Raw genomic sequence first — 25079 nt, 5'->3', positions numbered from 1 at the left:
TCTATTAATTTCAAGCTTGAAGAAAGAATCATGTTAAGGAAGGATACTTTAGAGCTGTGTTTCTCAACCTTGGCAACTTTTAAGATGTTTGGATTTCAAATCAAAGAATTCTTAAAGTTTAAGATGTCTTAAAACCCAGACATCTGAAAGTTGCCAAGGATGAGGACACTGCTTTAGAGTGTCTCAGATCTGTGCCACAGATGTATCCTGTCTTACTAGCATCTCTGTGCAATACTGTGCCATGCATGCAGTAATTTGGATTAATTTTCAAAGGAGCAACTGGATTTAATTTGAATTAGAGAAAAATGTGAACATAACCGTCAGTATTCTATGTACCATTTTCTGAAATCTGTCTCACTTTCTTCATTTCTCAGCACAACAGAGTGACTGAAGACACTGCATGAGAATCTGTTAGGATAATGGGGTTCTTTTTTGTATCCATAGGCTTATATAATAAGGGGTTCATCTACCTTGATGTACCAATATCCGATGATAGTTGCATAGCAGGTGCGTATAACTGTTTTAAAAGAAACCTGTTCAGTGTACAGATACAGTTAAACATGTAATAGTTTAACTGACTTAATACCCCAAAGCAGCTTTTTCAAAAGGCAACTGGACTTTCTTGGTTTTTTCCTTAAAGATTTTTCGCTTCTCATCCAAGAAGCTTTTTCAGTTCTTGCTGTCAGAACTGAAGAAGATTCTTGCATGAGAAGCGACACGTCTTCAAGGAAAAACAAAGGAAGTCCAGTTGCCTTTTGGGGGGAAAAAAACTCCTTTGGGACAATTATAACCTGGATGACTGAGAAACTCTGTAGACCAGCACCCTCCATCCTTTCTGGCTTGACGGACTGGTGGTGGTGGGGAGAGGGGATGGATCTGCGCAAGGAGTGGGCGAGTGTGCTCAGGCGTGCAGCTCCATTTGTATGAGAGGCAGGCACGCACACCTGCTGCTCACACAAATGGAACTGACCGTGCGAGAGTGATCACCTACTGCTTGTGCAAGTGGGGCCGCGCACACAAGCACAGCCCCCCCCCACGACATGTGTGGCCAGGTTCCAAACAGGCCACAGCCCAAGAGTTGGGGGCCCCTGCTATGGACAATTGACGGAATAGTTTAATGACGTAATGATGCTGAATTCCAGATCTCGGTTTCATTGTGTGCGGAAAGACTTACTTTGATATGGCTGTATATTCCATAATTTAGCTTGGCTGACTGATCCTAAGTCATAGGCCGAAGAGAAGGAGAGAATAATGCTTGTTCCAACCATATATTATTTTGAAAATCCTTAGGGACGACTCACACCCTGGTCGGTACCTCTTTACTCTCCTACCATTGGGTAGGAGATACAGAAGTATAGCCAGCCGTACCAACAGGCTGAAGAACAGCTTTTATCCATGGGCTGGTAGGCTCTTGAACGGGAAATAATTTTATAAACTTTATGTATGATTGACTTGCGAGGCCGGTGTGTTGTGCAATCAGCTCACATGGTGTAACAAGATGGTGGGTTTGTTGTCACTGTCAGTTGTGGGGGGGGGGCACGAAGGGAGGCTCAGCCAATCTCAATGTACACATGTTGTACTTTGACAATAAAGGTTCATTCGTTCAAATGTGAGCAAATGCATTTGCTTCACTATCAGTTTTAACAGCAGTAATAAAAGACCTATAAACTCCGAGGCCAATAGTTGTACAGCAGGGCTCTTCAGACCTGGCCCTCTTATGGCTTGTGGCCCGCTGGCTGAAGGAATTCTGGGAGTTGAAGTCCACCAGTCATAAAAGGGCCAGGTTTGATGACCCCTGTTGTACAGGAATCTTACATAAAAATGTTAATGTTGAAGAGCCTACAGTACGTGTGCGTGATGAATATGTCCCATTTATGCATTTGATACAGGTAGTCCTCAAGTTACAGCCATTCGCTTAATGACCTTTTGTAGTTATAATAGCACTGAAAAAAGTGAATTATGATCGCTTTTCACACTTAGCGACCATGGCAACATCCCCATGGTTGCAATGTCTTGGGGGGGTGTCACATGATCATCTTTTGCGACCTTCTGACAAGCAAAGTCAATAGAGAAGTCAGATTGACTTTACAACTGTGTTAGTAGCCTATCAAGTGTAACGATTCACTTCGCCACCACTGTGGCAAGAAAGGTCGTAAAATGAGGCAAAACTCACTGAATAACTGCCTCGCTTAGCAACAGAAATGTTGGGCTTCGTTTTGGTTGCAAGACGAGGACCTCCTGTATTTGGTAAAGTTACAAGTAGAAAAATAAGTGTAAGTCTGTGACTGTATCTCATTCGCTTATGAAAGTCTCTTGTCTCTTCTGAAAGAGAGAAGCAGGAATTCTATTGTATATTCTTACTTTGATAAATGGCACTTCTTTTTATACTTAACATTATCCTTAAAAACATGGTTTTTTCTTTTCAGTGCCTCCACTTGAAGGATTTGTTATGAACAGAGTTCAGGGAGATTATTTTGAAACTCTGCTGTACAAGATATTTGTTTCCATAGATGAGCACACAAATGTTGCAGAGGTAAGTCATTATTTAAATACTTCTCTGAGGCTGTAAACCAGCACCTGCTCAGAAGCTTTTATTTATTTATTTATTTATTTATTATTCGATTTTTCTTCAATTTATATTGCATTGTATTTTAATTCCTGTAGCCGCCCGGAGTCCCATGGATGAAATGAGCAGCCATATAAATATAAATTGTAAAAATATAAACAGACAACAATTGGTTGTTGTAGTTGATTGGCAACTACTACCAGCTCTGCAGTCATCCTTCTTTAGTCCTTAGTAGGCATGTTCTACCAGAGTGCTACAGGTTTTTCTGCCTCATGTTAATTAATCCAACATCACTGATTGATTTACAGGTAGTCCTTACATTCATTTAGCGACCAGTCAAAGTTACAACAGCGTTGAAAAAAAGTGACTTATGATCAATTTTTCACACGTAATGACGACTGCAGCTTTTTCATGGTCATGTGACTAAAACATGGATGCTTGGCAACTGGTTCATACTTATGACGGTTGCTGTGTCTTGGCTCCCACTCGGTGACATTGGAACAAGACCTTGACCGGATCATCTGGTCAGACCCAAATCAAGATTTACAGGTAGTGGGGACAGTTGTAAGTGCAAGGACTGGCACTTGTTTCAATGCTGCTGTCGCTTTGGATAGTCGCTAAATGAATGGTCGTAAAGAGGAAGGCTAGTGCAACAGCAAAAAAAACTCAACTCCTCCACAGAGCTCAGTTTCAACTGGAGGAGCTCATGCACGGTTATCTACAGAGCTGAGCCTGTAAAAGCCATTAAGGTCTCATGATGGCCAACTGGCTCTCTGCCTTCTCCCCCTCCCCCTGGTTGTACAGTGCCAAACCCCAAAGCTTGGAGGTCATCTAGTCCAGCCCCCTGCTCAGGCAGGAAACCCTATACCACATCAGACAAATGGCTGTCCAGTCTCTTCTTAAAAACTTCCAGTGTTAGAGCATTCACCGCTTCTGGAGGCAGGTTGTTCCAGTGATTAATTGTTCTCACTGTAAGGAAATTTCTCCTTAGTTCTAGGTTTCTTCTCTCCTTGATTAGTTTCCATCCGTTGCTTCTTGTCCTGCCTTCAAGTGTTTTGGAGAATAGCTTGACTCCCTCTTCTTTGGGGCAGCCCCTGAGATATTGGAACAGGGAGCTCCACCTTCCAGGCTTACCAAGGTCTGGTTTATAAACTCCAGCTTGTCTGCCCCATCTATAATCAGATCATGGACAAGGACAGGACACACTGACCTAACAGCAGCTGAGTCCTAAGACCACCAAGGGGGTAATGACGTTGCTTGGGGATGAATATTGAGGGCTGGAAGAAAGGACAGGTCTCAACCATTTCATCCCACCATTCCCACGAGGAGCCGTTCCTCAGCCCCCTGCCATCACGGATCACCTCCCGCTCAAATCTCTGTTACAGAGCCGAGGATGTAAGGTTGCAATGCTAAATTGGAAAAATAAGCAGAAGAATGTGCTTCTTTCCTCCTCCCCCCCTTTTTTTGTACTAATGGGAAACATTTTCCCATCGAAAAGCATTATTAACTCACGTAATAAATCCTTGAAGTGACTGTGAAATGTGTTGCAGCGCTGTAAATACTTCAACTTTCTCATCTGGAATCTGCCTTCATATTAACAAGCAAAGCTGATTTACCCTGGATCAGACTATCAACTGAACTTTAGGCCAAGGAACTTTAGATTCCGAAGTATATATTGTGCTGCTAAACTGTGGCTGTGTTCCAAATGCATGGAAACTGCTGAGATTGTGAAATTGTATCAGAATGCATTTTCCATTAGGTGATACAGATTTATCATTGTGGAGTGTATTGATATCTTAAGAGTCTGCTAAACACTTGAAATGTATTTACAATTAGTATTAGAACACTAGCCAGTTGACCAGGCCGATGAGTTCATTGGTTGCTTTTATTTCACCATGATGAAATGTTGTTAAATATTCTAAGAAAACACTATGTAATTCAGTCATTGGCTCTCTTATATGGTAGGCACTAAGTGTGACATTTTTAATGGAGCTGATGTAAATGAACACAATTATCAATAATCCTTACTTTTATATATTTTCAGCTAGCAAATGTCCTAGAGATTGATTTGTCACTTGTGAAGGTAGGCTTCAATTCCATTTTATTGTATAAGAGAAAAGATTAACTGTTCTATTGCTCAACTTCTCTATTTCTCTTTCTCAAAATTATTAAATGGAATTTTTTCCCCCCAGAATGCTGTTTCCATGTATTGCCGGTTAGGGTTTGCCCATAAAAAGGGTCAAGTAATAAACCTGGATAACCTTCATTCATCATGGCGGAACGTTCCCTCAATAAACAGGCTGAAGTAAGTATAAAAGTACATTTTTCTACTGAAAGCAGAAGAGGACAATTTCCTCAGCTTCCTACCTCAGTTTTACTCTGTATTTATTTCACCATTTATCCAAATGCTGTTCTGAAGAATCATAGTAATATGCGTAGAGCAAAGCTTCTTAACGTGGACTTCAAGTCCCAGAATTCTCCAGCCCAGCATGGCTGGAGAATTCTATCTAGGAGTTGAGGTCCAGGCGTCTTACAGTTGCTAAAGTTGAGAACCACTAGCATAGAGGATTATGTATATGAGAATATGTATATGTGTTGCAAAAAGCTGCTTCAAGAAACCTGGGGATAGAAAATCAGCTCTCATTTCCAACTTTTAAAATTAGTTCTGTCTTTCCCCTAGATTGCACAAGATCCCCTGTCTGTGATCCCAGAAAAAGACACAGTTGCCTTAAATTGCAGTCAGGTGATACCTTTACATTCTTCCAAAAAACCGTTGTACTTTTTGGAATCAATGTATTTCTAAAATATTCTTCTAAAAGCCATTGTACTTTTTGGAATCAAAAGTATTTCTATAATAATAATAATAATAATAAGAAGAAGAATAAGAAGAAGAAGAAGAAGGAGAAGGAGAAGAAGAAGAAGAAGTAGTAGTAGTAGTAGTTGGAAGGGACCTTGGAGGTCATCTAGTCCAACCCCCTGCTCAGGCAAGAAACCCTATACCATTTCAGACAAATGGCTGTCCAGTCTCTTAAAAACTTCCAGTGTTGGAGCATTCACAGCTTTCGGAGGCAAGTCGTTCCATTGGTTAATTGTTCTAACTATCAGGAAGTTTCTCCTCAGTTCTAGGTTGCTTCTCTCCTTGACTAGTTTCCATCTGTTGCTTCTTGTCCTGCCTTCAGGTGCTTTGGTGAATGACTTTACTCTCTCTTCTTTGTAGCAACCCCTGAGATATTGGAAAACTGCTATCATGTCAGCCCTAGTCCTTTTTTTCATTGAACTAGACATACCCAATTCTAGCAACCATTCCTTATATGTTTTATCCTCCAGTCCCCCAAACATCTTTGTTGCTCTTCTCTGTACCCTTTCTAGAGTCTCAACATCTTTTTTACATTGTGGTGAAAACGATGGGTGGACTGACATTTGGCTTTTCCACCAACAGATCGGTAGATGGTGTTCAAGGCAGCCCACAAACTGGCTGATAAAAGTAGTAATGCCATTGAAGTGTAATTACGACAATGTGCTAAGCTAAAAATACCCAATATGGTATCTCTCTCTTTCTTTCTCTCCCTCTTTGCCACTTTATCAGCTGAAGACCCAGTGAGCCATCCAAGGCCCCCTTGCCTGAATTAAAATATTGGTGCCCACCTGCAGAAGGAACATAGCAGGGACCCAATCTGTCTTTTGTGGCAAATACTTCTATCTGAGGGTTTTTTTTAAAATGCTCTCAATTCAAATACAAGTAGTCCTCGACTTACAACCGTTCCTCTAGAGTCCGTTCAAAGTTACAACGGCACTGAAAGTGACTTATGACCGTTTTCACACACTTAGCAACTGTTACAATATCCCCATGGTCACGTGATCAGAATTCGGATGCTTGGCAACTGGTTCACACAATCCCCTTTTGCCGCCTTCTGACCAGCAAAGTCAAACGAGGAAGCCCGATTCACTTAACGGCCGTGTTACTAACTTTAACAACTGCAGTGATTCACTTGCCAACTCTGGCAAGAAAGGATGTAAAACGGGGCAAAATTCACTTAAGAACTGCCTCGCTTTGCAACGGACCTTTTGAGCTCATTTGTGGTCGTAAGTTGAAGACTACCTATCTTCTCGTGCTAGTTGTCCAAGATCTAATATCAAGAGTCTAATGAAATGTTGGGTAAGGTGAAAAATAAGGAACTGCCACTTTAAAGAAAAACTTGGCTAACACACTGCAATCTTTTGGTGAAACATAGCAAGAAAAAATATCACAGACCCTTATGGATTGCATTGCACCAGCATCAAATTTTGTCTCTTGGGCATATAAAAGGAATTTCCTTTTTAAGGGGCTTGTGTCCTTTGCAAACTCCTAATAAAGTTCTCTCTGCTGATTAACAAGTGCAATTTCAGGGTCTAATCAAGGGGTGTCAAACTGCCAGCCCGCGGGCCGGATGCGTCACCAGGAAACCGCGCCCGCCCCATTGCCGGCAATGGGGGGAAAAGCTCCGATACGTTGCGCGACGTCACGTGACATCACGAGTTTGACATGTCTGGTCCAATCCTACTCCCCTCGATGAATAAAAAGCCTTTGAATTCAGTGGAGCCTCCTTAAACTTTCTCAACGCCCAGCTACAAATGCTGCCCCTTAACTATGACAAAGAAAAAGCACCTTTAAATCTTCCCATTTCCAAATTCACGTTGTAGCACCGGAGTCAGAATCGCTTCACAAAAATAAATGAAGGTTTCTCTTTCAGTGATTAAAACCAGTTCCCTGAGAATTCTAATTTAATTCTGGGTTCAGCGATAGTAGGCTAGAAGCCTGGGTAGTGAATGTTGGACTGTAAAGCCTAAAAAATGTAACTCAATTTTTTGCTGAGAGCCTATGGACTTCTAGAATGGTTCTGCTATTTTGAGATGACCGCTCCACCCAGTTTCCCAACCTCAAGATATTCAGGTCAGTTGCTGGGGCACAGTAGTGGGAGGGATCTGCTGTCCTCAGATCCTATTTGTAGACTCCTCAGGAGGCAGATGCATGACTTACAAGATTGCAGATCAGGTAGCCTTTTGATCTGACCCTATAAAACTCTTCCCATGACGCGTTCCCCCCCTTGTTAGAACAACGTTGGACCCACAGAAGATGCTGTTATCCTGGGACGGCGGAGAAAGCAGGAGTCCTGTACAAGAGGCTGGCTCTTCTGCCACCGATACAGATACCAACAGTCAGGATGATCAAGGTGAGCAATTGGGTGCCGACTGCCGGGTTGATCAGTTGCAGTTCATACCATCCAGTGCCTCTCATTAATAGGCCTGGCGTCTTCTGATCTCTGCTGGCAGCGTGTTGCAGGGGGTTCTTCCACTTAAACTCCACCGATTCAGGAGTTGCAAGGATTTGTTTCAAACGTGCTGGTCTCTGCATGCAGGAGGCATTAAACGTGGGGGAAAAAACCTAACATGCCCACTTGCAGTGAAGGGTGAGCCACCGATTGAGAGAGAGAGAGAAAAAAAATCAGCAATAGATTGCGTTTTGTGGATGAATCTCCTTGTGTTCTTTTAAGGTGAAGATTACATCCTTATCTCATGCTAGACTACACTACATTTGTAGAACTCTGTAGGAAGGATGTGTCTCGTCTTATCTCCAGCTGGAAGCCGAAGGAAATTTTTATTTATTTATTTATTGAACTTATATACCGCCCTTCTCCCATGGGACTCAGGGCGGTTCACAAGGTAATTAAAATAACACTACAAATACGAAAAGTTAATAACAATTAAAATAATTAAATTATCCTTGAGTAAAATATAAAACGCCTATAGCTCCAATTAAAAGCATGGAGCCTTGGTGGAGCAGTGGGCTAATGCCTCCTTAAGTAACACCAGCTGCCTGCAATTAGTGCAGGTTCGCATCCCACCAGGCTCAAGGTTGACTCAGCCTTCCATCCTTCCGAGGTAGGTAAAATGAGGACCCAGATTGTTGGGGGCAATTAAGCTGACTTTGTAATAATGCCGCTTGGGTGTGTGTGTGTGAAAGCCCTAATAAGCAGGCATATACATAGAATGAAGGCTACTGCTAAGCTTGTAAGCCGCCCTGAGTCTTCGGAGAAGGGCGGGATATAAATGGAATTAAAATAAAAAATAAAAAAATTAAAACCCAATTACAATAAGTTAAAATTAAAATTCTCAATCCTGGCCGGAAAGCTCAAAGAGCCAGGTCTTCAGGTCCCGGCGGAACGAACGAAGATCAGGGGGCAGTCCTGAGCTCTACGGGTAACTGGTTCCACAGGGCAGGTGCACCCACAGAGAAGGCCCTCCCCCTGGGTGTTACCCGCCGGCAGTCTTTTGCCGGCGGCACCCTGAGGAGGCCCTCCCTGTGGGAGCGCACAGGACGAAGGGAACTTGATGCCGGCAGCAGGTGTTCCCTCAGATATCCCGGACCCAAGCCATTTAGGGCTTTATAGGTCATCACCAGCACCTTGAATCTCACCCGGAGGGCAACCAGAAGCCAATGCAGCTCGTGGAGCAGAGGTGTTACATGGGAGTATCGGGAAGCCCCCATCACAACTCGCGCGGCCGCATTCTGCACCAGCTGAAGCCTCCGAGTGGTCCTCAAGGGCAGCCCCATGTAGAGAGCGTTGCAATAGTCTAACCGGGAGGTCACGAGTGCATGAGTGACTGTGCGCAAAGCATCTCGGTACAGATAGGGCCGCAACTGGTGCACCAGGCGAACCTGGGCAAAGGCCCCCCTGGTCATGCTCCTATATGATCTTCAAAACTAAGCCGCAAATCCAGGAGGACACCCAAGTTGCGAGCCCTATCGACGGGGGGTAACACCTCACCCCCCATCATTAAAGATGGAATAGAATGGTTCACTCGAGATGCCTGTACGCACAGCCACTCAGTCTTGGCGGGATTGAGACGAAGCCTGTTTCTCCCCATCCAAACCCGAACCGCCTCCAGGCAACGGGACATCACGTCGAGGGCATCACTGAGTTGGTTTGGGGTTGAAAGAAAAAAGTTGGGTATCATCAGCGTACTGATGATACCCCACCCCAAAAACACGAATGATCTCACCCAGCGGCTTCATATAGATATTGAACAGGAGGGGAGAGAGGACCGACCCCGAGGAACCACAAATGAGAGACCTCGGGGCGGACCTCTGCCCTCCCGTCAACACCGACTGCGAACGGCCCAGGAGGTAGGAGGAGAACCACCGTAAAACAGTGTGGCTTTTGTGGGTGTTAGGTTATTCAAGGCTTCCTGCCCAAGCAAAAATTAACACCCAAGTGTATTCCCTCTACTGCCTAATGTCGTTAAAATTGCTCACGGATATCAAGATTGCGAAACTCAGGATTTTCCATCAATTAAATTTCTTGCCTTGATATTTTTCACAGCCTGTTGGTATTTCAGAGCACCTGAGCCAGTAGCTATTAGATATGCTGAGAAAACCTAAGGCCTTAATTCAGTATCATGTTTGGTGCTGAAGCATTACACAGGTAGTCCTCAGGTTATGACCAGAATTGGGACCAGAATTTCCATCACTAAGCAAGGTGGTTGTTAAGTGAGTTGAGTTCTATGACCTTTTTTGCCACAATTGTTAACTCACTTGACGCTGTTAAGTGAAACACACGGCTGTTGAGCTGTTATTAAGACTTTGCTTGTCAGAAGCTGACTGAGAAGCTCACAAATGAAGCTCACCTAACCCCACCAGGATGCTTCAAACATTGCCATGTGTCCATATTTTGAACACATGACCATGGGGTTGCTGTAACAGTCATAAGTGTGAGGACCAATCATAAGTCACTTTTTCCACGGCTTTTGCAACTTCAGACAATCACTAAACGAATAGTTGTAAGTTCAGTGGTATCTGCAGCCTTTCAGACTTTGATTGCAAGAATAACAAACACCCTACGGCAGGGGTGTCAAACTCAATTTCATTGAGGGCCGCATCAGCATTGCAGTTGCCCTCAAGGGGCCGGGTGGGTATGGCCAGGGTGGGCGTGGCCTACTGGGTGGGCATGGCTAGAGTGGGTGTGGCCTACTGGGTGGGCATGGCCAGCTCTACATCGTTGGCATCAAGGGTGCCTATGGGGGCCTGGGCAGGAGTGGGACAGATCTGAGGGTCTCTGGCAGAAGGAGGGTCTCTGGGCCAGGGCCAAGGCAGTGGGGGCCGGTCCCTCACTGTTTCCAGGATGGCTTCACGGGCCACATGAAACCACTTTGCGGGCCGGATCCGGCCCCCGGCCCTTGTGTTTGACATGTCTGCCCTACGGTGACATCATAGCACATCAGCTGATTTAGAGCATATCCAAATGGCAGGTGGGTGAGGGCAACAGAGGACGATTCGCTCAGTTTTGCAAGCTGTCAAGTCATCCTGTTTCCTGACTCGGTGAGGAGTCCGTTAGTGGGATAGGCAATTCTGATTGGTAGAATTCCATTTTGACTGGTTTGATTTTGTTTTGCTTTCCAAGGTGACACAGCCAGCGTGAACAGCTTAAGTCTGTCTACTGCACACACGAAGAGGATAGCCTTCCTCTTCGATTCAACTCTGACCGCCTTTTTGATGATGGGGAATCTTTCACCAGTAAGTCGACGTGCTCATCTGATTGAACTCAACCTATTAAAATCTTCCCGGGTTTATTTTTAGTTGAAATGGAATCGTGGGCAAAGTCAGTTTTAAAGCGCTGATTTTCACAAAAGGCATTCAAGAGGGGTTTTTGCGTTCTTTTTTTTCCGCAGTGCTTTTTATCTTGAATTCTATCTGAAAATTAGTAGCGGTGTATTTTGTCTTGCAGAATTTGAAAAGCCATGCAGTCACCATGTTCGAAGTAGGAAAACTGTCAGATGAGTCACTGGACAGTTTTCTGGTGGAACTTGAAAAGGTATAAAAACAACTGACCCCTGTTTTACACAGCATAATTCTTGTGGCAGCGATCAGAATGTGACAGGACTACTGTCTTGCAGTAAAGGCTTTCTAGTTACAGCATAGATGCCATTCTTCAAAATCCAAAGCTCATACCATGATCTTTGTTTCTTTCCGTGCTGGACAAAAGCAAAAGTTTGGGAGAGTTTTTAAGGTTACAGAAAGCTGCTTGAGGTGCTGGATCCAGTTTGCAGGCCTGTAGAAACAGCATTGCCCCCTTTTCTCCCTCCACCCTATCCCACTCAACCCCCCCCCCCCCATTTATTTTCATGATATAACTCAGCACATGGCTCTTTTCATATCAATCATCAGTGAAACCCTCGATAAATGAATTGCAAGGAAAAAATATGGAGATGCTTTGCTCGTTAAACATAGCCCTTGACTTACAATCATTTATTTAATGACTGTTTTAAAGTTAAAACAGCACTGGAAAAAGTGACTTCTGACCGTTTTTCACACCACTGTTGCAGCATAAATATATTTCTATTCATATGCACCTAAAGCTAACCTATAAAAATGGACCTAGCAGTATTAACTAAAATACTGGATTTTGCCTTCCGTTTTTCATATGGTACAGGTTATCCCAAGTACTACCATGTTTCCCTGAAAATAAGACCCACTTGGGAAATAAGCCCTAGCATGATGTTTCAGGACACTCATAATATAAGCCCCACCCCAAAAATAAGCCCCACTTTAGATTGTCAGCCAGATAGATGCATTGAGTACCGTATTTCCCTGAAAATAAGACCTAATGCGTCTTTTGGAGCAAAAATTAATATAAGACCTGATATATTATATTATATTATATTATAATATTATATTATATTATATTATATTATATTATATTATATTATATTATATTATATTATATTATATTATATTATATTATATTATATTATATTATATTATTATATTATATTATATTATATTATATTATATTATATTATATTATTATATTATTATATTATATTTATTATGTTATATTATAATACTATACTATACTATACTATTATTATATTATATTATACTATACATTACATTACATTACATTACATTACATTACAGAATCAAGATCACGCAAAGTATTAGTACCCCTTTATAAAACCCTAGTAAGACCACACCTGGAATACTGCAGCCAATTTTGGTCACCATATCACAAAAAAGATGCTGAGAATTTGGGAAAAATTCAGAGAAGAGCAACTAAGATGATCAAAGGCCTGGAGACTAAAACATACGAAGAACAGCTGCGGGACTTGGGTTTGGCTAGTCCAGGGGTAGGCAACCTTGGCTCTTTTTTGACTTGTGGACTTCAACTCCCAGAATCTGGAAGTTGAAGTCCACGAGTCATAAAAGAGCCAAGGTTGCCTACCCCTCGGCTAGTCTAAAGAAAAGGAGAAATAGGGGAAACATGATAGTATTCCAGTATTTGATGGGCTGCCACAAGGAAGAGGGGGTCACTTTGTTCACCAGAGCACCAGAGGGAAGAACGAGAAACAATGGTTGGAAACTGATCAAAGAGAGAAGCAACCTGGAATTAAGGAGCAACTTCCTGACAGTGAGGACAATTAACCAGTGGAACAGCTTGCCTCCAAAAATCTTGGGTGCTCCATCACTGGAGGTTTTTAAGAAGAAACTAGACAATCACTTGTCTGAGATGGCATAGGTTCTCCTGCTTGAGCAGGGGGCTGGACTAGAAGACCTCCAAGGTCCCTTCCAGCTCTATTCTATTTTCGGGGAAACACGGTAGGAACATAATAGCTGTGAATGTAATAGATATTATTTTTTCTTTAGAGTGTCAAAGCAGCTGTGACACTCATAACCCCTGAGTTGGGAATGTTGTGTAATACTTTAATTCAATTTGTTGTGGCAACCGCATTTGCGTAGACGGTCCATGTTTGTCTTCTCTTATTTAGGTTCAGAGTACAGGAGAGGGTGAAGCTCAAAGATACTTTGATCACGCTCTTACCCTGAGAAACACTATCCTGTTTCTGAGACACAATAAGGACCTGGTGGCTCAGGTTTCACACGTTGAACAACCCAGTAATGGTACAGTGAAAAACATCTGTTTTAATAGAAAGCTGCTATTTTATATGCTCGGCGCTTCCTTTCTTGTCGGGCAACTCTGTTCCAAATATGTGATATATCATTTGGGAGCTGAGAATTGCTGGTTGTGGGTCTTCTCTTCGAAAGATTAATTTCTGTGTGGCATTAAAACTGCAGGAGGAGTGGAATATATCCAACTAAGGCCAGAAAAGAATTCAAGCACAGTGACCTAGCAACAAAATCAACCGGATACCTATGCTTTCATGAAGTTTAGATTAGGGTTTGTCCAAAGATTGTCTGAAAGCATTTCTAATGGCAGCAAGATGTTTGTGGAAGTCCTCTGTGAACTATATTTGTTTTTAAGAGTAAATTACAATCCCCAACTAGGATTTTTCATGGTGCAAAAAAAAAGAAAGAGGCCGAGACCCTACCCTAGAAAGAATGCAGAGAAGAGCAACACAGACGACAAGAAATCTAGAAGCTAAACCAGGGGTCTTCAAACTTGGCAACTTTAAGACTTGTGGCTGGGTGAGGAATTCTGGGAGTTGAAGTCCACAAGTCTTAAAGTTGCCAAGTTTGAGGACCCCTGGGCTAAACTGTACGATAAACAGTTAAGGGAACTAGGTACGTTTAGCCTAATGAAGAGAAGGACTAGGGTGACATGGTAACTGCCTTCCAGAACTTGAAGGACTGTCACAGGGAAGAGGCGATTGATTTAATCTCCAGAGCATTGTGAGAGCAGGACAAGAAGCAATGGGTGAAAGCTTGTTAAAGAGAGCAATATAGAAATCCAATCTGGAATGAAGGGAAAAAAATTCTTGACAGTAAGAACACTTAATCTGTGGAACAGCTTGCCTCTCAAGAGTTGTGGGTGCTTCATCACTGGAGGTCAAGAAAAGTTTGGACAGTCATTTATCCAGAATCAATAAAGTCTCCTGCTGTGGGCAGAGGACTGGGCTAGGTGACCTCCAAGGTCCCTTCCAGCCCTACGATTCTAAGAAAGTCATGGGGGTGGGGATATCATTTGGTGTCTTTTATGAAACCAGCCCATTTTTCTTCATCCCCCAGCTAAAGAAAGGCTTTGATTCCAGTAGCCCAACTTCGTCTACTCGTTAGTCCCCAAATAATGTTCAAGTTTATATCACTTCCAGGACTTACCTAGCTGCAGTTTTTTGGGAAGACTATGTTTAGAATGGTTACATGGCAGTCTCTGGATCAGTTAATAAGTGTGTCTAGATTTTATTTCTCAAGATTCACAGAGTTTAAATGCTTTGGATCAACTTAGCATCACTTTCGCTCTGGAAGGTGTGTTTTGTGATCCTAAGTTGCTTCTATAAAACATACATGCCACCCGTACCCACCTCACACTTGCAATTTTTATCAATGTTGGTGTTCCATATTTTTTGCTGCCAAGTCTAGATTAGGTCTCTGTCCTTTTGGGTTAATAAAGTTGCCCACCCCTTCATTTGCCCATCTATCCCTGTTGCAGTCTACCATTTTAGCTTATTTCTCATTTTTTGTTGGTATGGTTATTTGCAAATAAGTCCCTGGACTGTAGTCCTCTTAATTTATTTTTTTTAACTTTGCTTTTTGGGATGTGTTGGATCCAAAAGGCTTCCTGGAAATAAGGAGAATGTTTGAGGCTGGTTTGAGGCCTTGACTTCTTTCTTTGAAAAAAGTAGAATAATCTTTTAAACAATCAATTTGAACATGAACATTGAGGATGCCAAGACAGTTGTCTACCAATCACCACATGAGAGCCCAAAAGCTGGATAGTTTTATGTCTGTTTAATTAATTTCTTTCCAGTAAGGATATTGTTTTATTTGCCCTTTTCTTCTTTTATACATAACGTCCTAGATCTAGTTGATCTAATGAAAACTCTAGGAAAGGGTACAGTTAAAAACTCTTTCGTAGAAATAAGTTGATGCAAGACATGAATATAAACTGCCCACTTCCAGTTAGTGTCATTGGTAAATAAAATTTCTTATATTAATTGAAGAAGGGGAAAAACTTAGTGAATTGTTATTTCAGGCTAAAGGATTGCTTAAACAAGGCTTCAGCTGTTGCTGTATCCACAACACTGGGGTAAAAAAAAATCTGTTTATGTAGTATCCAGTTGATTACACAGTGGGTTTTACACAGCTCATTTATGCTTCTCGAGAAACATAATGTTTCTTAGGAATTTAATTTTTGAGTTTTGACTGTCTTTATCCGTTTCTTAAATTACAAAGAAGAGGATGGACTCTTTGCTTTAACAAAACCAAGGAACTTGGTCCACTAAATTCTGATGTTCTATTTAAAAAGAAGTGACGTGTGGACTTTCTTTAGTTATTACTGAAGAGACCAACCTACAGACCATATGCAAACTTCCTCAAAATTCCTCAAATTTGCCCTGCCAAAAGTATTTCCTTTAGACATTTTTGTATTTAAAAGTAGGACAAAATAGACTTGAACTGTTCCAGACAAAAAAGGGCATAAATCACTGGCCTTTTCCTTGGTGGTGACGATGGGTGTTCCTCAAGGAGACAGATGGTACTTTAAAAAATATTATTTTTTCCTTAAAAAGAATATCTGCATCCATAAATCAGAGAACTGTATCACAGGACAATTATTTAAGAATCCCAAACACTGTGTACCCAAGTTGTTGCCATTTACTGAACAGAGAATTATCCATATTTTATTGCAAAAAAATAATAATCTTTTGATGTACCAGAGCAATACGAAACAATTTATGATACAGGAATGGAGCCCATTCTTAAAAACAGCATATTAGTCTATTCCTATCTGAAAATGAGATTTTTTCAAAAACAGTAATAGTCAACTCTTCAAAATATTGGGAGGTATAAAAATCCCATTTTAATTTCTACTTGTTTCTTGGCAACATTTATTATTCCATGAATGTGTTGTTCAAATGGAAATTTTGTGGTCTTGTTCCCTTTGTGAGGCTATCCCACAATGAAGGCATCTCTCTACTATTAGAGAAAATAAGTCAAACCGTACTGTGTTGATAGAAATAAGTACTGTTATTTCTCCCTTGCAGTTTAAACCATAGCAACTTTTAGGATGTGTGGACTTCAATCCCAGAATTCCCCACCCAGCCATGCTGGGAATTGGAAGTCCAAACATCTTTAAAGTTGCTAAAGTTGAGAAACCCTGCTATAGGAGCTAAAAACTATATGTTGGCATCTTCCTTCATAAACAACTAATTGTTCAAAATGTGTTCAGATTAATGTAGGAGCTATTATGATACCTGTTATTTAGTGTGTGTGTGTGTGTGTGTGTGTTTGGGCGGGGTGCTGTGTTTTCCTTAGCACAGATGTTTTCATTAGGTGCTTTTTATACAACACTGCCTCCCCCTTCTTATTATAAAGGAAATTGAAAATATTTTATGCCACGAGAAATAATTATGATAAACTTCTCAAGCACTTTTGGGAAAGCAAAAAAAGGGCCTAAGAATTTAGACAGGGAGTCCTCAACTTACAACACTTCATTTAGTGACCATTCATAGTTACAACAGAATTGGGGGGAAAAGTGACTTATGATCGTTTTTCACGCTTAACAGCCATTGCAGCATTCCCCGTGGTCACATGATCAAAATTCAGACTCACATTCAGTTTTAGTGTCCCGGGATCATTTTGTGACCTTCTGACAAGCAAACTCAATGGGGAAGCCAGATTCACTTAACAACCGTCACTAATTTAACAACTGCAGTGATTCACTTAACTGTGGCAGGAATGGTCGTAAAATGGGGCAAGTTTCACTTAACAAATGTCTCACTTAGCAGCAGAAATTTGGGGCTCAATTGTAGTGGTAAGTCGAGGACTGCCTGCAGTTTGTTCACCGAGAAATCTCCTTACCCATTCCAAACCTCCCTAGGGGTGTTCTTTAAAAAAACAAAAAACAAGTACTTAAATCCCAAGGAAGAAAGACCATCTAAATCTATATTTTTCCTTCCCCTTTTCCTCTGCCCCTTTCACTTGTATATATGTTCGTTTGCTATCTGTATTCCAAGTGTCTTTGACATTGTTAATGTAGGTTTCCCTCTGGATTTGCTACGCTGCGAAAGCTTGCTTGGCCTGGATCCTGCCACCTGCAGTAGAGTTTTGAACAAAAACTACACACTGCTTGTCTCCATGGCACCCCTCACCAATGAAATTCGACCTACCAGCAGCTGCACCCCCCAGGTAAGCAAGATCCTTTAAATAAATACATAATATTTTAAAAAAATGGCAAGGTCAAGCTACAAACAAAAGTGCGTATAGTCAAGGCTACGGTCTTCCCAGTTGCAATGTGTGGTGGCTGTGAAAGTTGGACCATTAAAAAGGCTGAGCGCCAAAGAATTGAGGCCTTTGAACTATGGCGCTGGAGAAGACTCCTGCGAGTCCCTTGAACTGCAAGGCGATCAAACCGGTCAGTCCTAGAGGAGATCAACCCTGACTGCTCTTTAGAAGAGCCTTGGTGGAGCAGTGGGCTAATGCCTCCTTAAGTAACACTAGCTGCCTGCAATTAGTGCAGGTTCGCATCCCACCATGCTCAAGGTTGACTCAGCCTTCCATCCTTCTGAGGTAGGTAAAATGAGGACCCAGATTGTGGGGGGCAATAAGCTGACTTTGTAATAATGCCACTTGGGGTGTGTGTGTGTGAAAGCCCTAATAAGCAGGCATATACATAGAATGAAGGCTACTGCTAAGCTTGTAAGCCGTCCTGAGTCTTCGGAGAATGGCGGGATATAAATGGAATTAAAATAAAAAAATAAAATAAAAAATAGAAGGCCAGATCCTGAAGCTAAAACTCAAATACTTTGGCCACCTAATGAGAAGGAAGGACTGGAGAAGAGCCTAATGCTGGGAAAGATTGAGGGCAATAGAAGAAGGGGACGACAGAGAATGAGGTGGCTGGATGGAGTCACTGAAGCAGTAGGCGTGAGCTTAAATGGACTCCAGAAGATGGTAGAGGACAGGAAGGCCTGGAGGAACGTCGTCCATAGGGTTGCGTTGGGTCGGACACGACTTCGCAGCTAACAACAACAACAAGCTACAAATACAGCACAACACAATGCTGCCTAAATTTAAAAAGCGTTTTGTTTCTCCACCTGTTCAGAGTTTCATGAAACTGACATAGCATTGTGTTATGCTGTCCTTGGTAGCTTGACCTTGCAATTTTATTGTGTATTTATTTAAAGACCTATCCTGCCTTTTAAAAAAAAAATCCTCCACAACTATTCATAGCCATTTATAAAGATGTACAATGTTTCTGTTTTTAAAAAAAAACATGCACACTTTTAAAAAATCTGATTAGGGCTTCCAAGGAGAAAAAAATTCACCCAAGAGATACTAAAAAGTCTCTCATAATAAATACACAGATAGCGTCTAGGTTTTTTGTTTGTTTTTTTGCAAAATGAGCATATTTTGTGTTCTTTAATAAATAACAGTTCCAAGAGTCATCCTGAAAATAAAACTGTTAGAATGTAGGACTAATTCTCACAATGGAAGAATGGATGTTAAAGGTGATGCAGTTGTCGGAGATGGTGAAACTGACTGTTTTAATCCAAGAGAAGAATCTTACCTAGTTTCTACTTGAAAACCACTTCAGGATTTTTTGCTTTGAATTGGGGGGAAAAAAATACGAAACTTTGATTTTAGGTGTTGATTATTAGAATGGTTTTGTTGTTACAGAAATGGCTTGAAACGTTCAAAAATGTAAAGGAAAAGGTAGAGATTGTAGCTTTTTTGTATTCTACTGCTCTGAAAAAAATTGGAAGTCTATTTTTTGGTTTTTTCTCTACACCTTTCCTCCCACCCTCTTTCTAACTTTTCTTTTTTGTATTTTTATCTTATAATTAACTTTTTTTTTTAAAAAAATAATTGTCTGAGGACCACTGCAAATGCTAATGGCAGTGGCTTTGTTCTTCTTGGTGAGCATAATTAGCTTCCCCATGTGCTTTTATTCTGACTTTTTTTATCTTTTCACAGCATATTGGGCCAGCTATTCCAGAAGTTAGCTCTGTATGGTTCAAGCTCTATATTTATCACATAACTGGACAGGGACCTCCATCCCTGTTATTATCTAAAGGCACAAGACTTCGAAAACTTCCAGATATATTTCAGGTAGGTGTTCCGCACTTTTCCGGAACCGAGAGTCTTCTGTAATGGCATTGTTCTGAAGTTGGGCCTCCACATCAGAACAACTCATCAATAGTTGCATGCGGAGTGAAACTGTGAAAGTTTGAAACAACTCTGAGCTTGGTTGCTTTCTTGCAGATGTTTTATTCTCCAAACTAGATAAAGTCATCAGTGCAGCCCTGAGCTACAGATATTCTCCTTTATTGTAACTGAAAGTGTTTCCAAAGTGTTTGAATTGAAAATGGGCTCGTCTTACTTCTTACTTACTCCCTTACTTCTTACCAAAATGGCCTGTTCGGAATTCAAAATATTTGGTAACCCTTTGAGAAGTTATTGATGCTTGAAATCTAAGGGGTTTCTAATTCATGCTAGAAGGCAGATGATTCCAGGGATAAATCAATATAATTAAGCCATTATCATCTGGCAAAAGAAGAATCTGGAAAACATTGCATTTAGAGCACTTCGAAATGGGCTGAATCCGACTCTTTAGTCTAGTGCAGGGGTAGGCAACCTCGGCTCTTTTATGACTCATGGACTTCAACTCCCAGAATTCCTGAGTCAGCTCCCAGAAGTCCATGAGTCATAAAAGAACCGAGGTTGCCTACCCCTGGTCTAGTGGGTTTATTAGGTAATATACAATATTTCAGATTTATTTTTATTGCTTTTTAATTAATAAAAAGAAAAGGGCAAAACACAAAGCTAATAGTCATTGTCAAAGAGTAGGAAAAAATCCTAAAAATGTTATATAATAAAATGAAACAATATGTCAAGGAACATAAATGTTATAAGCTCCTAGGTGGCACGTGCAGTCAGGTGTTCATTGAATGAAGGGGAGGCGTACATTTATTTTTCCAGTGCTGCAGTTTCATTTTTTTGACCATGAAGAGTCCATTTATACTGTCCAGTTATCAAATTCCATGTATTAGGTATGCGGTTCAAGAAAATATTATCCTCTGAGAATTTTAGCTTTCTTGCACAGTCGACTACTTTCTTCCAAAACTAGAGGACATTGTAAAAATATGTGCTTTAAAGAAGCATGATCCTTAAAACATCTTGAACAAAGTGCTGTTTTTGACAGTCCTTTTACATCCATAGGTAAGGGGAGTCCAGTACATTCGAAATATTATTTTTTTCTTGAATAAGCCGTAATTTGAGATCCATTGACACACGTGCAACAAAAGCTAAGACACACTCCTGTTGTCTAGACAATATACCTGTATTTTTTTATACCGCTCAATTCTTAACATCTGCATATCAAATTGGTTTATTGATAGCAAGTTAACTACAAAAACAAAGATGCCTACTATATTATTATACTAAGCCTTTCCACCAAAGACTGTGCCCAGGCCAATTATAAATATGGCATTAGCAAATTTATTACTTGAAAAAGTATGTATTAAATAAATACAGATCAGATTTTCTCTCCCAACAAACAAAAGGATTTAAGACAGATGAGCAGACTGAAAGGAGAACCAAGTAAAATTTTAATGGCAAAACTTGTGGAAAAATACAGATACTGAATAACACTACTGTAGATGGAAATATCTTGTTAATTGGCTCTTAATTTGTCTCTTTGCATTTGATTCCCAGGGCTATGACCGCTTATTAATAACATCTTGGGGTCACGATCCAGGAGTAGTCCCCACTTCAAATGTGCTTACTATGCTGAATGATGCTTTAACCCATTCTGCTGTCCTGATTCAGGTACAAGGACTTATAAAAAATAGACTAAATAACTGAGTTTTGATAGATTTTTGTTTTGGCCGGGGTAGAAGCAGAAACATGAATAGGCAAAAAATGGCGGGTAGGCTGTTCATTTAATTGTAGCTTTTTAGATTTCCATGGTCAGTGTTTGTTCTCATAGGATACAAAGGGTAATCTTCCAGGTGTGTTGGATTAGATACAGATTATATCAACTCAGCCAATACAATCTCTTCCACAAAATTCAATTTTCATGAAATTGACCACCGGGAGGTGTTGCATGAGCGGTTTTGTCCCAATTGGGAATTGTCAGATGTGGGCAGCTAAATTTTATTCTGTGAAGCTCTACTGGAGTTGAACTCACAAGCCTTCACACTTGAAATGATTAGATACAGCATTAGTTTTAGAACAGGTCCCGGTGCTCAGCAGTTGCAGGAAAGGATATCTAGAAGTGCTGGGTCTTAAAAATGGCTTCAAACCAGTATACAAACAAATATTTATTTCATTTGTGCAGGTAGTCCTCAACGTATGACCTTTTATTTAATGATCATTCAAAGTTGGGATGGCATTGAAAAAAAGTGGTGTATAACCAGTCCTCACAATCACGTGGTCAAAATTTGGGAACTCGGCAACTAGCACGTATTTCGGATGCTTGCAGCATACCAGGGTTACGTGATCCCCATTTGTGACTCTCCTAGTCAGCTGCCAACAAGCAGAGTCAGTGGGGGAAGTCAGATTTCACTTCACAACCTGGTGATTCACTTAATGACCGTGGGGATTCACTTAACCGCAACAGCAAAAGAGGTCATAAAATTGGATTCAACTCACTTCACAACCACCTCGCTTAACGATGGAATTTTCAGTCCCAGCTAAGATGCCAAACATTCCTATCCTACCTATATTTTATCCCGACAAGCCACTTTGTAAAATAGTGCTGAGAGAGAATGGCAGGCCCAGTCTCCTTGAGAATTTTGTGGGCACAGAGAGAGTTGTGCCTAGATATCCCCAATGTTACCCCAACAACTCTTAACCAATGTTCCAAAATCACAGAACAATTGAGGCGACTTGGAAAAACGCAGAACCGAAAGTTGTCAGAAAGATGCGGATTACGTATCTTACCTCTTACTTTGGCATTTAGGGACACGGCATATACGGCGTGGGGGAAACTGTCCATATTCCGTTTCCACTTGATGAAGCAGAACAGCAAGGTGGTAAGGTGGAATTATTTATTAATAGTTCATAGGTCATTAAATCAAGATAGAAATTTGTTTCTCTCACTTCTTGATTCATGTTTCTATAGACAGAAGTGTAGAGACTTTAGACAGAGGTCTAGAGACTTCTGTAAAGGCTTGTATTCTGACAGGAAAACCTGCTCACCATCAGTAATTGTTTTTTTTAATTAAAAGTTTTGATTGCACATTTTCTTTTCCAAAGAAAATACTGTAAACTGAACAAAATGAAAACAGAAATCCCAAATACGAGCACATCAAATCCCAAACTGGACATTATGTCAACATTCAGTAATTCTCCAAATCTTTTTTTTTATATCCTCCTGTCATTGTGGTTTAATTTAGTAAGCTGTTTTAACGTACACTTTTTTGTGTGTTTGTGGGGGGTATGTCTAGATTTTTCCCGTCTCAACATGGGTGTTCATAAAGCGCTGAAGATGTTGAGGGAAAAGATGGATCTCCAGCACTTCTGTGGCTACATCACCATGTTGAACCCTTTCAGTCACCCTGTTAAGAGGAAGCTGAGCAATGCGTCCGACGAAAAAGGTTGGTCCTTGGGTTGTCAAATTAGTAGGTAGGTAGGTACGTAGGTAGGTATTTATTTATTTATTTATTTATTTATTTATTTATTTATTTATTTAAATTTCTGTGCATTCTTCCACGTGTGGAAATTGATCAGAAGGGGGTAGCAAGATTCTTCTGCATTCGTTAAGACGTATGTATGCAGCTAAGAAACATATTCCAAAACCTTACATTCGTAGCCTTTAGTTACAGTAAATGCAGTTAGGATTTAGGATTTATTAAATTTATATGCCGCCCTTCTCCCTAAGGACTCAGGGCGGCTCACAATAAAAATTAAGAGACATAAAATACAAAAATAAAAAAAGAATTAAACAATGAATATAAGAAATACGGGACAATTTAACACAATAAAAACCAAATTAAAAAAAACATGGTCAGTCCAGGCCCGCTTGTTGGAACATCCACGTCTTGAGGTCACGGCGGAAGGACCGAAGGTCAGGGGCCGTCCGCAGCTCCGGAGGCAGTTCATTCCAGAGGGTCGGCGCGCCCACAGAGAAGGCTCTCCCCCTAGGGGTCACCAGCCGGCATTGCCTGGCCGACGGAACCCTGAGGAGGCCGACTCTGTGGGAGTTCATGTGTATGTTTTAACCATTCAATCATGTCCAATTCTTGACGACTTTATAGACAAGGGCTCTCCATCCTAACCTGTCAAGCACAGCTTCTTTCAGTTGTTGGGTGTCCATCTTTGCGGTCAGTTTTGATGTTCTCAAGCCAGCAGGTTCTTTGTTTGCCCCCTTCTTCTTGTTCCACTAACCATTCCTTAGCGTCGTTGACTTCTTCAATGAGTTTGCACGCCTGACATATCCGAAGTAAATCAGAGATAGTCTTGCGATTTTGGCTTCTAGTGATGTTTTTGATCTTATACGATTCAGCACCTCTGTTGGTTGCTCTGGCTGTCCCTAATATATGCAATAATTTACCTCAGCATCACACAGTTCAAAGGCGTCAGTTCTTCTTCAGTCGTTCTTGGTGTCCAACTCTCACATCCACATGTCTTTATAGGGAAGAATGTAGCTCTAACTAGCCTGCTTTTTTTGTATTTATATCCTTCTTTCTTCTTTTCTGGATCTTATGCCTCTTAACCATTGCAGCGTGGCTCAAGGTTATCCAGAAAATTGATTATTTCAAGAATAGGAATCGGAATGCCATCATGGACAATTTTTGATCCAAGGTGGATTATGTTTATAATTTAAGTATTTATTTTCCTTCTCAGGTGAACCAGAGCTTGCCCTAAGCTCAGATGTAAATGGAAGTACAGAATCCTTTGAAATGGTCATTGAAGAGCCTTATGTAGATCCCACTGCCAAACAAAGCCCAGAAGGTAATCTCTTATCAAAATGGAGCAGATTTTATTATTAGGAGATGGGAGACCTTAAATGGCATCACACAGTAGTCCATGCTATCCTCTGCAGTCTCTGGCTCACCTGTAACGAGAAGCAGGAATTCTGCTCGTTGATTGGTTGGGCTTTGTGGTAGAACAAGCGGTAGGAGGAGGAAGGGCCACATTGTACAGGTAGTCCTCGACTTACAACAGTTCTTTCAGTGACCGCTCAAAAGTTACACTGGAAAAAGTGACTTAGGACCGTTTTTCACACCGTTGCAGCACCCCCATGGTCCTGTGATCAAAATTCAGACACCTGGCAACCGTCTCACATTTATGACGGTTGCAGTGTTCCTCCTGCCAAGCCAAGCCAATAAGGAAGCCAGATTCACTTAACAACCATGCTACTAACTTAGCAACTGCAGCGATTCACTTAACGACTCTGGCAAGAAAGGTTGTAATATGGGGCAAAAATTCACTTAACAAATGTCTCACTTAGCAACTTGGGCTCAATTGTGGTCGCACGTTGAGGACTATATAGCAAAAAAAAGCGCAGAGGGTAAATTATTTTTATCCTCTGCGATGAACTTTCTGAATACAGAGAACAGTATTTATTATAAATCG

The 25079-nt window shown here is 41.1% G+C and overlaps 1 protein-coding gene across 6 annotated transcripts in view; it reads left to right on the top strand.

Annotated features, from left to right (window-relative positions):
- The window catches only part of FAM91A1 (family with sequence similarity 91 member A1), a 61028-nt gene that overhangs the window by 12017 nt on the left and 23932 nt on the right, over nt 1-25079 (top strand). For all 6 annotated transcript variants that reach the window (XR_014026064.1, XR_014026065.1, XM_081324894.1 and 3 more), the window contains exons 8-21: nt 445-507; nt 2427-2533; nt 4611-4649; nt 4759-4871; nt 7658-7776; nt 11005-11117; nt 11329-11415; nt 13370-13502; nt 17536-17684; nt 19473-19607; nt 21213-21326; nt 22462-22534; nt 22949-23098; nt 24348-24455. Coding sequence is in view for 4 of the 6 variants with exons in the window: in XM_081324894.1 (XP_081181020.1) it covers nt 445-507; nt 2427-2533; nt 4611-4649; nt 4759-4871; nt 7658-7776; nt 11005-11117; nt 11329-11415; nt 13370-13502; nt 17536-17684; nt 19473-19607; nt 21213-21326; nt 22462-22534; nt 22949-23098; nt 24348-24455 (1503 nt within the window). In the remaining 2 variants the exon portion in view is untranslated. The remainder of the gene's footprint in view (nt 1-444; nt 508-2426; nt 2534-4610; nt 4650-4758; nt 4872-7657; nt 7777-11004; nt 11118-11328; nt 11416-13369; nt 13503-17535; nt 17685-19472; nt 19608-21212; nt 21327-22461; nt 22535-22948; nt 23099-24347; nt 24456-25079) is intronic.

Source organism: Vipera berus (assembly GCF_964194415.1).
Source record: "Vipera berus genome assembly, chromosome: 3".
NCBI lineage: Eukaryota > Metazoa > Chordata > Lepidosauria > Squamata > Viperidae > Vipera > Vipera berus.
The sequence above is the reverse complement of the archived record's forward strand: the minus strand, read 5'-3'. Positions and strand labels throughout refer to the sequence as shown.